This window comes from Thalassophryne amazonica, chromosome 15, assembly GCF_902500255.1.
Source record: "Thalassophryne amazonica chromosome 15, fThaAma1.1, whole genome shotgun sequence".
NCBI classification, from domain to species: Eukaryota; Metazoa; Chordata; class Actinopteri; order Batrachoidiformes; family Batrachoididae; genus Thalassophryne; species Thalassophryne amazonica.
The window spans coordinates 3,920,743-3,935,816 of record NC_047117.1 but is presented as its reverse complement, the minus strand read 5'-3'; the positions used below and the strand labels follow the sequence as shown (position 1 = coordinate 3,935,816).

General features: G+C 41.3%; 1 protein-coding gene across 3 annotated transcripts in view; it reads left to right on the top strand.

Moving 5' to 3' along the window:
- usp34 (ubiquitin specific peptidase 34) overlaps positions 1-15,074 on the top strand; it is a 98,259-nt gene that overhangs the window by 79,413 nt on the left and 3,772 nt on the right. For all 3 annotated transcript variants that reach the window (XM_034189180.1, XM_034189181.1, XM_034189182.1), the window contains 6 exons: positions 756-863; positions 956-1,060; positions 5,133-5,257; positions 7,475-7,598; positions 8,086-8,165; positions 9,388-9,528. In XM_034189180.1, coding sequence (XP_034045071.1) covers positions 756-863; positions 956-1,060; positions 5,133-5,257; positions 7,475-7,598; positions 8,086-8,165; positions 9,388-9,528 — 683 coding nt within the window. The remainder of the gene's footprint in view (positions 1-755; positions 864-955; positions 1,061-5,132; positions 5,258-7,474; positions 7,599-8,085; positions 8,166-9,387; positions 9,529-15,074) is intronic.

Below are 15,074 nucleotides of genomic sequence, written 5' to 3'. Positions count from 1 at the left end.
TAATTCTGGAAATTAAAAAAAAACACTTGGAGGCTTTCTGGAGCAGGCAGTTCTCAAAATCTGATAGGCCATACAAGGAGGAGACAAGTGAGGGAAGCCACCAAGAACACTAGCTAAGTCACAGGCTGCTATGGCTGTGATTGGAGCAACAGTCCACAGTGCAACATTTTCCTGAATCACCAGTTTTCAGCTTCACGGTGAAACAAAGTTTTATTCTGAAACGAACAAAAAAAGCCCTGATGTGAATTAAGGCTCCAGTTTTCTAGAAGACACATGGGAGACTCGAGCCTAATCTTGACCAGTTCTTTTGTTCTTCTCGTCCCTTTTGCGTGCTGTCCCTGAAACGGTGTAACTAGTGATGCAGCACCCGCATTTGTTTTTTCAATAACTTTGGACACTTTGTTTTGATTATACTTCATTTATTTCTATTATAAATACTGTCCTTAACATTCGGAGGTGCCAATAATTGTGACCAAGACTGTATAGAGAATTTGGACCGGGCTGGACCATCAGGGGACAGTCGTGAGATTTTTGACAGTTTCTGGAGGCGGCTTTTGCTGTAGTCAGTGAACACACACAGATTATTTTTTTCTCAAGGTCACAAAATGCTTTTCACAAAAAAAAAAACATATCTGACCTCATAATTTGTGAAATGTCACAATCATTCGATTTTAATCTGATGCCTAGTTTTCGTGTTTGACCTTTGACCCCTGGTGTCCAAAGTTCATGCTTGTGGTGTCTGTGTTGCGGTGCAGACGTGAAGCAGGCTGTGATCCAGTGGCAGGAGAGAATTGATTTTGCTCACAAACTGCTCACCCTCCTTAACTCCTACAGCCCCCCTGAGCTCCGGAACGCCTGCCTGGGTACGAACACTTGAGCGGCGGCTGTTGTTTGTTCATTCGTTTCCTGCTGGCTGTAGTGACAGACTGTGAAATGTGATGTTCTGGTTGTGCAGATGTGCTGAAGGAGCTGGTTCTGCTGAGCCCACATGACTTCCTGCACACGCTGGTTCCCTTTCTGCAGCATAACCACTGCACCTACCACCACAGCAACATCCCCAGTGAGTTTCCTCTTCATCACCTGTCCTCCTCCTCCTTTCTCCTCCTCCTCCATCTCCTCAGGCATAAAACAGATTTAACTCTCTCCACGTAGTTCTTTCTGTTGAGTTTTAGTTTTCACCTGTGTCTGTTTGTTGGATTGTTGTTTGCATCTTGGGTTTTAAAATTTGACGTTTACCTTCACATCGCCGTATCTACAGTTCTGCGGAACCACCTTGGGTCCTGGATGGCAGGCAACCGGTCCTCTTGACATTAACTGTCTATCTGCTGCAGCTAGGTGATGCGTGAGCGTGACCTTGGACTCATCCAGCTGCTGGAGTCCTCAACACTTGGGTATCTATGCAAGGATCAGGCACAGCCAAAATGTTGTAGCTGATGTTCCCTCCCAATGCAAATGGTACTCCTCATCTTAGTCTCCCTACGTAACTGCTCGTTTGATGAAAAGTCATTCCAGTGCTACCCAAGGACCCTACGAAGAGGCCAAGTACCAGAGATATCCAGTTGCCACCTTAGCTCACTGGTTAGATTCTAAGGCCTAGTACCTTCCCTTCACCCCTTCATTCATGTGAATGTGCACCATGAAGGGGTTAATGAAGGGAAAGTATTAGGATTGGTCCCAAGAATCACAACCGTACAGTGAGACAAGAAGCACCATGATCCGAAAGACTTGGACCTTCATTCTCCTGCAAAGATATCAGCATCACCAAACACCTCTGTCCAGAGACCTCATGACTCCATAAGATCTTTCCAGAGTGCAGCAGATAACTGAAACAATCCTGTGATAGAAGCAGCAAATTCTGGACAAATACTCCTTAGACATGAACTCTTTTGAAAAAACCGATTGGCCATTTGAATTTTCAATAGGCAGCCAGTTAGGGGTCAGTTGAAGAATTACACAGGGGTCAAAGTTAAAAGATGCTCCGATCATATTGAAAACTACACCAAATTGTCTGAGCATAAAGATTCCAAAAAGGTAGAGTTTGGACTGTATGTGACTGAATGTTCTGGAGTTATGGGGTAAAAACAGCAAGAATAGGGACAAAGGTCAGTTTCAGTTTGTGCAGATGTTGAAAGTTAAAGTTGCTCTAATTTTGGTAAAACATGGTGCAAATTATTGATTGAGCTAATAGGATTAATAAATGGAATGGTTTTGACTGTGTTGAATGTTTGGTCTACTGTTTGTATGACATGTGACATATCTTAACCTGTAACATGATAATTAAGCAAGACCCATGGTGCAAACTATTCCTTTTTAAAACCCTATTAACTCAACTAATAATTTGCATCACTTTTTACCAAAATTAGAGCAACTTTAACTTTTGACCCCTGTACAAACTGAAATTGACCTTTGTCCCTATTCTTGCTGTTTTTACCCCATAACTCCACAACATTCAGTCACAGATTGTCCAAACTATACCTTTTTGGAATCATTGTGATCAGAAAAATAATTTGGTGTAGTTTTCAATATGATTGGAGCATGTTCTAATTTTGACCCCTGTTTAATTCTTCAATTGACCCCTATCTGGCTGCCTACTGAAAATTCAAATGGTCAATTGTTTTTGTCTAAGGTGTATTTGTGCAAAATTTGGTGCTTCTATCACCATTTGCACGATTCCTCTGTAAATATTCTGTTATCTGCTGCACTACCAGGCATCTCTGGATCTCAAAGGCCAAGGACCCAGAGATATGAATGTCACTATTGAGATCAGTGAATGTCTCTACAAGTTCAGCACTTTGACCACATCCAGACACACTTCTGATGGCTGAGTCCAGGAAATCATTAAAAGCCTGGATCTTAGACTTGATCCTGGACCATCTTAAACTCGAACACTACAATTCCTCAATCAGCTTCTCCAGTGCTGCAGTCAGGGTATCCATGAAGTATCATCATTTAGGTGCCAAACATTTGCACCAGAAATATTGCCTTATTTTACCTTCCCAAAGGTTTCAAGCCTTAATGCAACTAAAGAAAGAAGCCAAAAAAACAAAAAAAGAGCTCTTCCAACATCTCTGCTACTTGATGTGATCTCATTCTGTTTTATAACCCCTGGCAAAAATGATGGAATCACCGGCCTCGGAGGATGTTCATTCAGTTGTTTAATTTTGTAGAAAAAAAGCAGATCACAGACATGACACAAAACTAAAGTCATTTCAAATGGCAACTTTCTGGCTTTAAGAAACACTATAAGAAATCAGGAAAAAAAAAATTGTGGCCGTCAGTAACGGTTACTTTTTAGACCAAGCAGAGGGAAAAAATATGGAATCACTCAATTCTGAGGAATAAATTATGGAATCATGAAAAACAAAAGAACGCTCCAACACATCACTAGTATTTTGTTGCACCACCTCTGGCTTTTATAACAGCTTGCAGTCTCTGAGGCATGGACCTAATGAGTGACAAACAGTACTCTTCATCAATCTGGCTCCAACTTTCTCTGATTGCTGTTGCCAGATCAGCTTTGCAGGTTGGAGCCTTGTCATGGACCATTTTCTTCAACTTCCACCAAAGATTTTCAATTGGATTAAGATCCGGACTATTTGCAGGCCATGACATTGACTCTATGTGTCTTTTTGCAAGGAATGTTTTCACAGTTTTTGCTCTATGGCAAGATGCATTATCATCTTGAAAAAGATTTCATCATCCCCAAACATCCTTTCAATTGATGGGATAAGAAAAGTGTCCAAAATATCAACGTAAACTTGTGCATTTATTGATGATGTAATGACAGCCATCTCCCCAGTGCCTTTACCTGACATGCAGCCCCATATCATCAATGACTATGGAAATTTACATGTTCTCTTCAGGCAGTCATCTTTATAAATCTCATTGGAACGGCACCAAACAAAAGTTCCAGCATCATCACCTTGTCCAATGCAGATTTGAGATTCATCACTGAATATGACTTTCATCCAGTCATCCACAGTCCACGATTGCTTTACCTTAGCCCATTGTAACCTTGTTCTGTTTAGGTGTTAATGATGGCTTTTGTTTAGCTTTTCTGTATGTAAATCCCATTTCCTGTAGGCGGTTTCTTACAGTTCGGTCACAGACGTTGACTCCAGTTTCCTCCCATTCGTTCCTCATTTGTTTTGTTGTGCATTTTCGATTTTTGAGACATATTGCTTTAAGTTTTCTGTCTTGACGCTTTGATGTCTTCCTTGGTCTACCAGTATGTTTGCCTTTAACAACCTTCCCATGTTGTTTGTATTTGGTCCAGAGTTTAGACACAGCTGACTGTGAACAACCAACATCTTTTGCAACATTGCGTGATGATTTACCCTCTTTTAAGAGTTTGATAATCCTCTCCTTTGTTTCAATTGACATCTCTCGTGTTGGAGCCATGATTCATGTCAGTCCACTTGGTGCAACAGCTCTCCAAGGTGTGATCACTCCTTTTTAGATGCAGACTAACGAGCAGATCTGATTTGATGCAGGTGTTAGTTTTGGGGATGAAAATTTACAGAGTGATTCCATATTTTTTCCCTCTGCTTGGTCTAAAAAAGTAGCCGTTACTGACTGCCACAATTTTTTTTCTTGATTTCTTATAGTGTTTCTTGAAGCCAGAAAGTTGCCATTTGAAATGACTTTTGTTTTGTGTCATGTCAGCTTCCTGTGAATGTAAGAACAGATAAGGTTTTGTTACTGATGTATCAGGGACTAAATGGTTTCAGTCCCCCACCTCACAGAGCATACTGATCCTTATGTGCCTTCTTGTACCCTGCATCAGGATATGGGTTTACTTTGTGTCCCACGGGCGAACAAAAAGCCTTCAAAGCTTCAGGCTTTGCTCATCGTGTTTCATAGAGCACTCAGGCAAGTGGTGCATAAATAAAATACTTCACTGGTCATTTGTTCTGTGAAGCGCTGTTTGTTCTCACTGTGTGCAACGAGCCATTTATGCTCAGAGTAAAATAAACTCAAAATTGAATTTGGTTTTATGAAGCTGATCCGGCCTTTTGGAAAATGCAGTCTTGGTGTTTACCGTGGGGATCAGGACGTCTCTGCTGGGAGCCGCAAGCATGTGTGCGGTGGATTCTGACCGTGGGTTTTTTTGTGTCTGTGGTTTGCTGCAGTGTCGTTCGGCCCTTACCTGCCCTGCAGAGAGAACATCAAACTGATGGGAGCTAAAAACAACATTCGACCTTCCAGACCAGAGCTGAACATGTGCCTGCTGCCGTCCATGGTGGAGAGCAGCAAGGTAACGTCGCCACTGCCGTTGCAACACCAAACTCAACCGCAACACTTTACACCATGAACTCCAAAATACCTGATGTCATGAAGGGTGTTTATTAGAACCGACAACTGCAGTGGTTTTACTGATCAGCAGCTTATTGATGAGAGTTTATCACAGCAGCAGCACTGTGAAGTACTGTTGATTCAGTGTTTTGTATTTCCCAAAGACACTCCACAGTAACACAGTAATTATTTTAGTGGTGAACATATTTTAATTAGTCTGTCATGGGTCAGAATGGTGCATCAAAAAATAAAGATTATGGTTTTATGTAGTTCAGGTTGACATTTTCCTATTTTTTTCTGACCAAAAGGCCAAAATCCAAATACATTCACTTTACACATTTACAGTGAGGAAAATAAGTATTTGAACACCCTGCGGTTTTGCAAGTTCTCCCACTTAGAAATCATGGAGGGGTCTGAAATTTTCATCTTAGGTGCATGTCCACTGTGAGAGACATAATCTAAAAAAATACGGAAATCACAATGTATGATTTTTTTTAAATAATTTATTTGTATGTTACTGCTGCAAATACGTATTTGAACACCTGTGAAAATCAATGTTAATATTTGGTACAGTACCCTTTGTTTGCAATTACAGAGGTCAAATGTTTCCTGTAGTTTTTCACCAGGTTTTCACACACTGCAGCAGGGATTTCGGTCCACTCCTCCATACAGATCTTCTCTAGAGCTTTCAGGTTTGGAGTTTGAGCTCCCTCCAAAGATTTTCTGTTGAGTTCAGGTCTGGAGACTGGCCAGGCCACTCCAGGACCTTGAAATGCTTCTTACAGAGCCCCTCCTTAGTTGCCCTGGCTGTGTGTTTGGGGTCATTGTCATGCTCGAAGACCCAGCCACGACCCATCTTCAGTGCTCTTACTGAGGGAAGGAGGTTGTTTGCCAAAATCTCACAATACATGACCCCATCCATCCTCCCTTCAATACGGTGCAGTCGTCCTGTCCCCTTTGCAGAAGAGCACCCCCAGAGTATGATGTTTCCACCCCCATGCTTCATGGTTGGGATGGTTTTCTTGGGGTTGTTCTCATCCTCTAAACATGGTAAGTGGAGTTGATTCCAAAAAGCTCTATTCTGGTCTCATCTGACCACATGACCTTCTCCCATGCCTCCTCTGGATCATCCAGCTGGTCACTGGTGAACTTCAAACGGGCCTGGACATGTGCTGGCTTGAGCAGGTGGACCTTGCTGCCCTGCAGGATTTTAAACCATGACAGCATCATGTGTTACTAATGTAATCTTTGTGACTGTGGTCCCAGCTCTCTTCAGGTCATTGACCAGGTCCTCCTGTGTAGTTCTGAGCTTTCTCAGAATCATCCTTACCCCACAAAGTGAGATCTTGCATGGAATCCCAGACCGAGGGAGATTGACAGTCATCTTGTGTTTCTTCCACTTTCTAATAAATAATCATAACAGTTGTTGTCTTCTACCAAGCTGCTTGCCTGTTGTCCTGTAGTCCATCCCAGCCTTGAGCAGGTCTACAGTTTTGTCCCTGGTGTCCTTAGACAGCTCTTTGGTCTTGGCTATGGTGGACAGGTTGGAGTGTGATTGATTGAGTGTGTGAACAGGTGTCTTTTATACAGGCAACAAGTTCAAACAGGTGCAATTAATACAGGTAAAGAGTGCAGAATAAGAGGGCTTCTTAAAGAAAAATTAACATGTCTGTGAGAGACAGAATTCTTGTTGGTTGGTAGGGGGTCAAATACTTATTTGCAGCAGTAACATACAAATAAATTACAAAAAAAAAAAAAATTCAATACAGTGTGATTTCTGGATTTTTTTTTTTTTTTTTTTTTTAGATTATGTCTCTCACAGTGGACATGAACCTAAAATGAAAATTTCAGACCCCTCCATGATTTCTAAGTGGGAGAACTTGCAAAATCGCAGGGTGTTCAAATACTTATTTTCCTCACTGTATGTAAATAATAAAAAGGACCAAGTCCTTGAGGTGCTGCAATTAGAGTTTGGCTTTTTGGTCTAAATACTATTTTTTTTTTTTCTTTCTAAAGCTTGCTTAATTCACTTATTGTTTGACTGCTCAATCCACCTCCTGTTGTTACGTTATTTACTGTCTTTTTCTGTTATTCTTGTTTTTCTTACATCTTAATATTTTGGTTCAGTGTTTTTATAGACGGTCTGAAACTCCAGAATCTTCCTCTGTGTGTGTGTCAGGGTAAAGACGAGGTGTACGACAGGATGCTGCTGGATTATTTCCTGTCGTATCATCAGTTCATCCACCTGCTGTGTCGAGTCGCCATCAACTGTGAGAAATTTACCGACACGCTCGTGAAACTCAGTACGTATGATGTTTGTGCGTGTCGACTGCTGGTTAACGCTTTTGTGTGTTCGTTATCTGCTTACACTAGTCACTTAGTGCTCATCCGGTGTGTCTCTGGTTAATCTGCAGCAGCTCAGAGTTCAAAAACAGATTAAAAGGAGGATGAACACGTTTGAGAAGAAGATTTTTTTTTTTTAATTCTTGCAAAGAAGTTTAACTTGCAGGTGTCTCTTAAAGCTGTTTAGATCAGAATGTTAAAATTGACGTTAAACAACATTAGTGATGACCGCGTGAACCCTGAGCTTTAGATCTTCAGGCTGTCGAGATGCATCAAGTTAAAAAAAGAAAGTATAACAAAATAACATTCTTGAGGAAATTATTAAAAAGTGATTAAACTAACAATGTGGTTGACGCTGATGTAAATCACACACGCTGTAGTTGATGTTTGAGCACATTCTCATTTGGTTTTCCCGCGCTCTCTCTCTCTCTCTGCTGTAACTTCCAGGTGTGTTGATGGCATATGAAGGTCTTCCTCTTCACCTCGCTCTCTTCCCCAAACTCTGGACTGAACTCTGTCAGTCTCAGGTACTTTGACGCACACGTTATTGTCACATTTGCAGCTGAATAACAAAAGTCCATTCGGCTGCTCCCTCTTTTTCTCTTTGGGGGTGGGGGTGAGTCCACCACAGCAGATCTACATATTGATTTGGCACAAGTTTTATGCCGGATGCCCTTCCTGATGCAACTCCACATTACATGGAGAAATGTGGCAGGGATGGGGTTTGATCCGGTGTTGCAGACCAAACGGGCCCCCGGCCTTCACTGCGCACGCATCATTTCTGAGCATCACCAGCGTTTCACCAATTATCACCTTGTTTCTGCTTCAAGCTGCCTCCAGTCATCATCTGTCTCAGCGACAGATATCTGAAGCTTTTCTACAACAATCATTTACACATAAATTCAGCATTATTTCATAATAAAACACAAAGGAAGTGATCAGAGCGCCACAGCAGCACAAGCTGCTAGCTGCTGCGTTCACTGTGCGTCCGTCATTTCAAAGCGTCTGTAACGATTCACCAATTATCACATAGTTTCTGCTTAAAACTGACTTTAGAATGATTTAAGAGGTTTTAATTTGTCATCCGATGGTTAATAATCACATTACCCAACCAGGGCCTGAAAACAGGTGTAATCTGTGGTTAAAAGTAGCGTTTTAGAACATTGTAGGCAACTGGGAAAGTTTTAAACATGTTTAAAAAAAATTGTGACATTAGGATAAATTGTGATCCACACAATGTGAATAACGGGATTGGACTGGTGCAGACGAGGGGTATGTTTGTGTGAAAATGGACAGTGTGCAGTAATTTGAGCAAAATCCTCGTTCTGATCCTCCGCAAGATGAAACCCATAAAAACTCATGTCGTCTTTTTCAGAAGAAGACAGTTTTGAGACATTAATCGACGTTTTCAGAATCTTAGAAAAGTTTTAAGAAAACCATGCAGGTAGTGTAGGACACGTGCTACATTTTAAACCATAATTTTGCAGAGGATTTCACATCGGTCCAAATTTAACTGGACAATTTCAAGTGACTAACAACACAAAAACCGAGATCTTGAAAACTGGAGAGTTGATTGTTTAGTAAAATCACTTTAGCTTCTCCTCCACCTACACGTCTTAAGATGTTCTGCACCTGCAGTCGACGGTTTGCAGAACGTCATTTTCAGGATGTTTTGACACATTAACTGCAGAAACGCTCAGACACTTTGACTGTGGCTGGACTGTGAACGTGTGTCACTGCTGTTTTCAGTCCGTTCTGGCCAAAACGTGTGTGAAGCTGCTGTGTGAGGATCCCGCCTTCAACGAGTACATCAAGTGCATCCTGATGGACGAGCGCACCTTCCTCAACAACAGCGTGGCCTACACTTTCCTCACCTGCTTCCTGCACAAGGTCAGACGAACAAATCAAATCAAATCAATTTTATTTATATAGCGCCAAATCACAACAACAGTTGCCCCAAGGCGCTTTATATTGCAAGGCAAAAGACATACAATAATTACAGAAAAGCCCCAACGGTCAAAAGGACCCCGTATGAGCAAGCACTTGGCGACAGTGGGAAGGAAAAACTCCCTTTTAACAGGAAGAAACCTCCATCAGAACCAGGCTCAGGGAGGGGCAGTCTTCTGCTGGGACTGGTTGGGGCTGAGGGGAGAAAATCAAGAAAAAGACATGCTGTGGAAGAGAGCAGAGATCAATCACTAATGATTAAATGCAGAGTGGTGCATACAGAGCAAAAAGAGAAAGAAACACTCAGTGCATCATGGGAACCCCCAGCAGTCTAAGTCTATAGCAGCATAACTAAGGGATGGTTCATGGTCACCTGATCCAGCCTTAACTATAAGCTTTAGCAAAAAGGAAAGTTTTAAGCCTAATCTTAAAAGTAGAGAGGGTGTCTGTCTCCCTGATCCGAATTGGAGCTGGTTCCACAGGAGAGGAGCTTGAAAGCTGAAGGCTCTGCCTCTCATTCTACTCTTAAAAACCCTAGAAACTACAAGTAAGCCTGCAGTCTGAGAGCGAAGCGCTCTATTGGGGTGATATGGTACTATGAGGTCCCTAAGATAAGATGGGACCTGATTATTCAAAACCTTATAACTAAGAAGAAGAATTTTAAATTCTATTCTAGAATTAACAGGGAGCCAATGAAGAGAATCCAATATGGGTGAGATATGTTCTCTCCTTCTAGTCCCCGTCAGTACTCTAGCTGCAGCATTTTGAATTAACTGAAGGCTTTTCAGGGAACTTTAAGGACAACCTGATAATAATGAATTACAATAGTCCAGCCTAGAGGAAATAAATGCATGAATTAGTTTTTCAGCATCACTCTGAGACAAGACCTTTCTAATTTTAGAGATATTGCGCAAATGTAAAAAAGCAGTCCTACATATTTGCTTAATATGCGCATTGAAGGACATATCCTGATCAAAAATGACTCCAAGATTTCTCACAGTATTATTAGAGGTCAGGGTAATGCCATCCAGAGTAAGGATCTGGTTAGACACCATGTTTCTACGATTTGTGGGGCCAAGTACAGTAACATCAGTTTTATCTGAATTTAAAAGCAGGAAATTAGAGGTCATCCATGTCTTTATGTCTGTAAGACAATCCTGCAGTTTAACTAATTGGTGTGTGTCCTCTGGCTTCATGGATAGATAAAGCTGGGTATCATCTGCGTAACAATGAAAATTTAAGCAATGCTTTCTAATAATACTGCCTAAGGGAAGCATGTATAAAGTGAATACAATTGGTCCTAGCACAGAACCTTGTGGAACTCCACAATTAAGCTTAGTCTGTGAAGAAGACTCCCCATTTACATGAACAAATTGTAATCTATTAGATAAATATGATTCAAACCACCGCAGCGCAGTGCCTTTAATACCTATGGCATGCTCTAATCTCTGTAATAAAATTTTATGGTCAACAGTATCAGAAGCAGCACTGAGGTCTAACAGGGCAAGCACAGAGATGAGTCCACTGTCTGAGGCCATAAGAAGATCATTTGTAACCTTCACTAATGCTGTTCCTGTACTATGATGAATTCTGAAACCTGACTGAAACTCTTCAAATAGACCATTCCTCTGCAGATGATCAGTTAGCTGTTTTACAACTACCCTTTCAAGAATTTATGAGAGAAAAGGAAGGTTGGAGATTGGCCTATAATTAGCTAAGATAGCTGGGTCAAGTGATGGCTTTTTAAATAATGGTTTAATTACTGCCACCTTAAAAGCGTGTGGTACATAGCCAACTAATAAAGATAGATTGATCATATTTAAGATCGAAGCATTAATTAATTAGGTTTCTTCCTGTTAAAAGGGAGTTTTTCCTTCCCACTGTTGCCAAGTGCTTGCTCACAGGGGGTCGTTTTGACCGTTGGGGTTTTTCTGTAATTATTGTATGGCCTTGCCTTACAATATAAGGCCCCTTAGGGCAAATGTTTGTTGTGATTTGGCGCTATATAAATAAAATTGATTTGATTTGATTTGATTTAATGGTAGGACTTCCTTGAGCAGCCTGGTAGGAATGGGGTCTAATAGACATGTTGATTGTTTGGAGGAAGTGACTAATGAAAATAACTCAGACAGAACAATTGGAGAGAAAGAGTCTAACCAAATACCAGCATTACTGAAAGTAGTTGAACATAAAGATATGTCTTTGGGATGGCTATGAGTCACTTTTTCTCTAATAGTTAAAATTTTATTAGCAAAGAAAGTCATGAAGTCATTACTAGTTAAAGTTAAAGGAATACTCGGCTCAATAGAGCTCTGACTCTTTGTCAGCCTGGCTACAGTGCTGAAAAGAAACCTGGGGTTGTTCTTATTTTCTTCAATTAGTGATGAGTAGTAAGATGTCCTAGCTTTACGGAGGGCTTTTTTATAGAGCAACAGACTCTTTTTCCAGGCTAAGTGAAGATCTTCTAAATTAGTGAGACACCATTTCCTCTCCAACTTACGGGTTATCTGCTTTAAGCTGCGAGTTTGTGAGTTATACCACGGAGTCAGGCACTTCTAATTTATGGCTCTCCTTCTCAGAGGAGCTACAGCATCCAAAGTTGTGCTCAATGAGGATGTAAAACTATTGATGAGATAATCTATCTCACTCACAGAGTTTAGGTAGCTACTCTGCACTGTGTTGGTATATGGCATTGGAGAACACAACAAAGAAGGAATCATATCCTTAAACCTAGTTACAGTGCTTTCCGAAAGACTTCTACTGTAATGAAACTTATTCCCCACTGCTGGGTAGTCCATTAAAGTAAATGTAAATGTTATTAAGAAATGATCAGACAGAAGGGAGTTTTCAGGAAATACTGTTAAGTCTTCAAATTTCCATACCATAAGTCAAAACAAGATCTAAAGTATGGTTAAAGTGGTGGGTGGACTCATTTACATTTTGAGTGAAGCCAGTTGAGTCTAATAATAGATTAAATGCAGTGTTGAGGCTGTCATTCTCAGCATCTATGTGGATGTTAAAATCGCCCACTATAATTATCTTATCTGAGCTAAGCACTAAGTCAGACAAAAGGTCTGAAAATTCACAGAGAAACTCACAGTAACGACCAGGTGGACGATAGATAACAACAAATAAAACTGGTTTTTGGGACTTCCAAATTGGATGGACAAGACGAAGAGTCAAGCTTTCAAATGAATTAAAGCTCTGTCTGGGTTTTTGATTAATTAATAAGCTGGAGTGGAAGATTGCTGCTAATCCTCCCCCTCGGCCCGTGCTACGAGCATTCTGACAGTTAGTGTGACTCGGGGGTGTTGACTCATTTAAACTAACATATTCATCCTGCTGTAACCAGGTTTCTGTAAGGCAGAATAAATCAATATGTTGATCAATTATTATATAATTTACTCACAGGGACTTAGAAGAGAGAGACCCAATGTTTAATAGACCACATTTAACTGTTTTAGTCTGTGGTGCAGTTGAAGGTGCTATATTATTTTTTCTTTTTGAATTTTTATGCTTAAATAGATTTTTACTGGTTGTTGGTGGTCTGGGAGCAGGCACTGTCTCTACGGGGATGGGGTATTGGGGGGATGGCAGGGGGAGAGAAGCTGCAGAGAGGTGTATAAGACTACAACTCTGCCTCCTGGTCCCAACCCTGGATAGTCATGGTTTGGAGGATTTAAGAAAATTGGCCAGATTTCTAGAAATGAGAGCTGCTCCATCCAAAGTGGGATGGATGCCGTCTCTCCTAACAAGACCAGGTTTTCCCCAGAAGCTTTGCCAATTATCTATGAAGCCCACCTCATTTTTTGGACACCACTCAGACAGCCAGCAATTCAAGGAGAACATGCGGCTAAACATTTCACTCCCGGTCCGATTGGGGAGGGGCCCAGAGAAAACTACAGAGTCCGACATTGCTTTTGCAAAGTTACACACCGATTCAATGTTAATTTTAGTGACCTCTGATTGGCGTAACCAGGTGTCATTACTGCCGACGTGAATTACAATCTTACTGAATTTACGCTTAGCCTTAGCCAGCAGTTTCAAATTTCCTTCAATGTCGCCTGCTCTGGCCCCCGGAAGACAATTGACTATGGTTGCTGGTGTCGCTAACTTCACATTTCTCAAAACAGAGTCGCCAATAACCAGAGTTTGTTCCTCGGCGGGTGTGTCGCCAAGTGGGGAAAAACAGTTAGAGATGTGAACGGGTTGGTGGTGTACAGGGGGCTTCCGTTTAGGGCTACGCTTCCTCCTCACAGTCACTCAGCCAGCCTGCTTTCCCGGCTGCTTGGGATCTGCTGGGGGGGCAGCTAAGCTACCTTGGTCCGCACCGACTACAGGGGCCTGGCTAGCTGTAGAATTTTCCAAGGTGCGGAGCCGAGTCTCCAATTCGCCCAGCCTGGCCTCCAAAGCTACGAATAAGCTACACTTATTACAAGTACCGTTACTGCTAAAGGAGGCCGAGGAATAACTAAACATTTCACACCCAGAGCAGAGAAGTGCGGGAGAGACAGGAGAAGCCGCCATGCTAAACCGGCTAAGAGCTAGTAGCTGCGCTAAGCTAGCGGATTCCTAAAAACACAAACACAAGGTTGCACTGCCACACTTTTCTCTCTCAGACCAACTATCTGAGAATTCAGCATTTAAATTTTGTAGGTTTCTTTTAACCAAACTAATCTTGTGGAAAAAGGAACCAAACGTTAGATAACGGTCTGGTTTCACTCATACCACACTGCTCCAGCTGACTTTTTTTCTTCTGTTTTTTCCATTTTTACTTCACTTACTTCAGGTTACCTGTGATCTCACAATGTTAAAACTTATTTTAACACCCCCCCATTCAATTTCAGTTTATTTCACTTATACAGTAGTGTTCAGAATAATAGTAGTGCTATGTGACTAAAAAGATGAATCCAGGTTTTGAGTATATTTCTTATTGTTACATGGGAAACAAGGCTATGAAATTGGGCTATTAGTAAAAAAAAAAAAAAAGTAGAAAAGGGGGTGTTAACAATAATAGTAGTGTGGCATTCAGTCAGTGAGTTTGTCAATTTTGTGGAACAAACAGGTGTGAATCAGGTGTCCTCTATTTAAGGATGAAGCCAGCACCTGTTGAACATGCTTTTCTCTTTGAAAGCCTGAGGAAAATGGGACGTTCAAGACATTGTTCAGAAGAACAGCGTAGTTTGATTAAAAAGTTGATTGGAGAGGGGAAAACTTATACGCAGGTGCAAAAAATTATAGGCTGTTCATCTACAATGATCTCCAATGCTTTAAAATGGACAAAAAAAACCAGAGACACCTGGAAGAAAACAGAAAACAACCATCAAAATGGATAGAAGAATAACCAGAATGGCAAAGGCTCACCCATTGATCAGCTCCAGGATGATCAAAGACAGTCTGGAGTTACCTGTAAGTGCTGTGACAGTGAGAAGACGCCTGTGTGAAGCTAATTTATTTGCAAGAATCCCCCGCAAAGTTCCTCTGTTAAA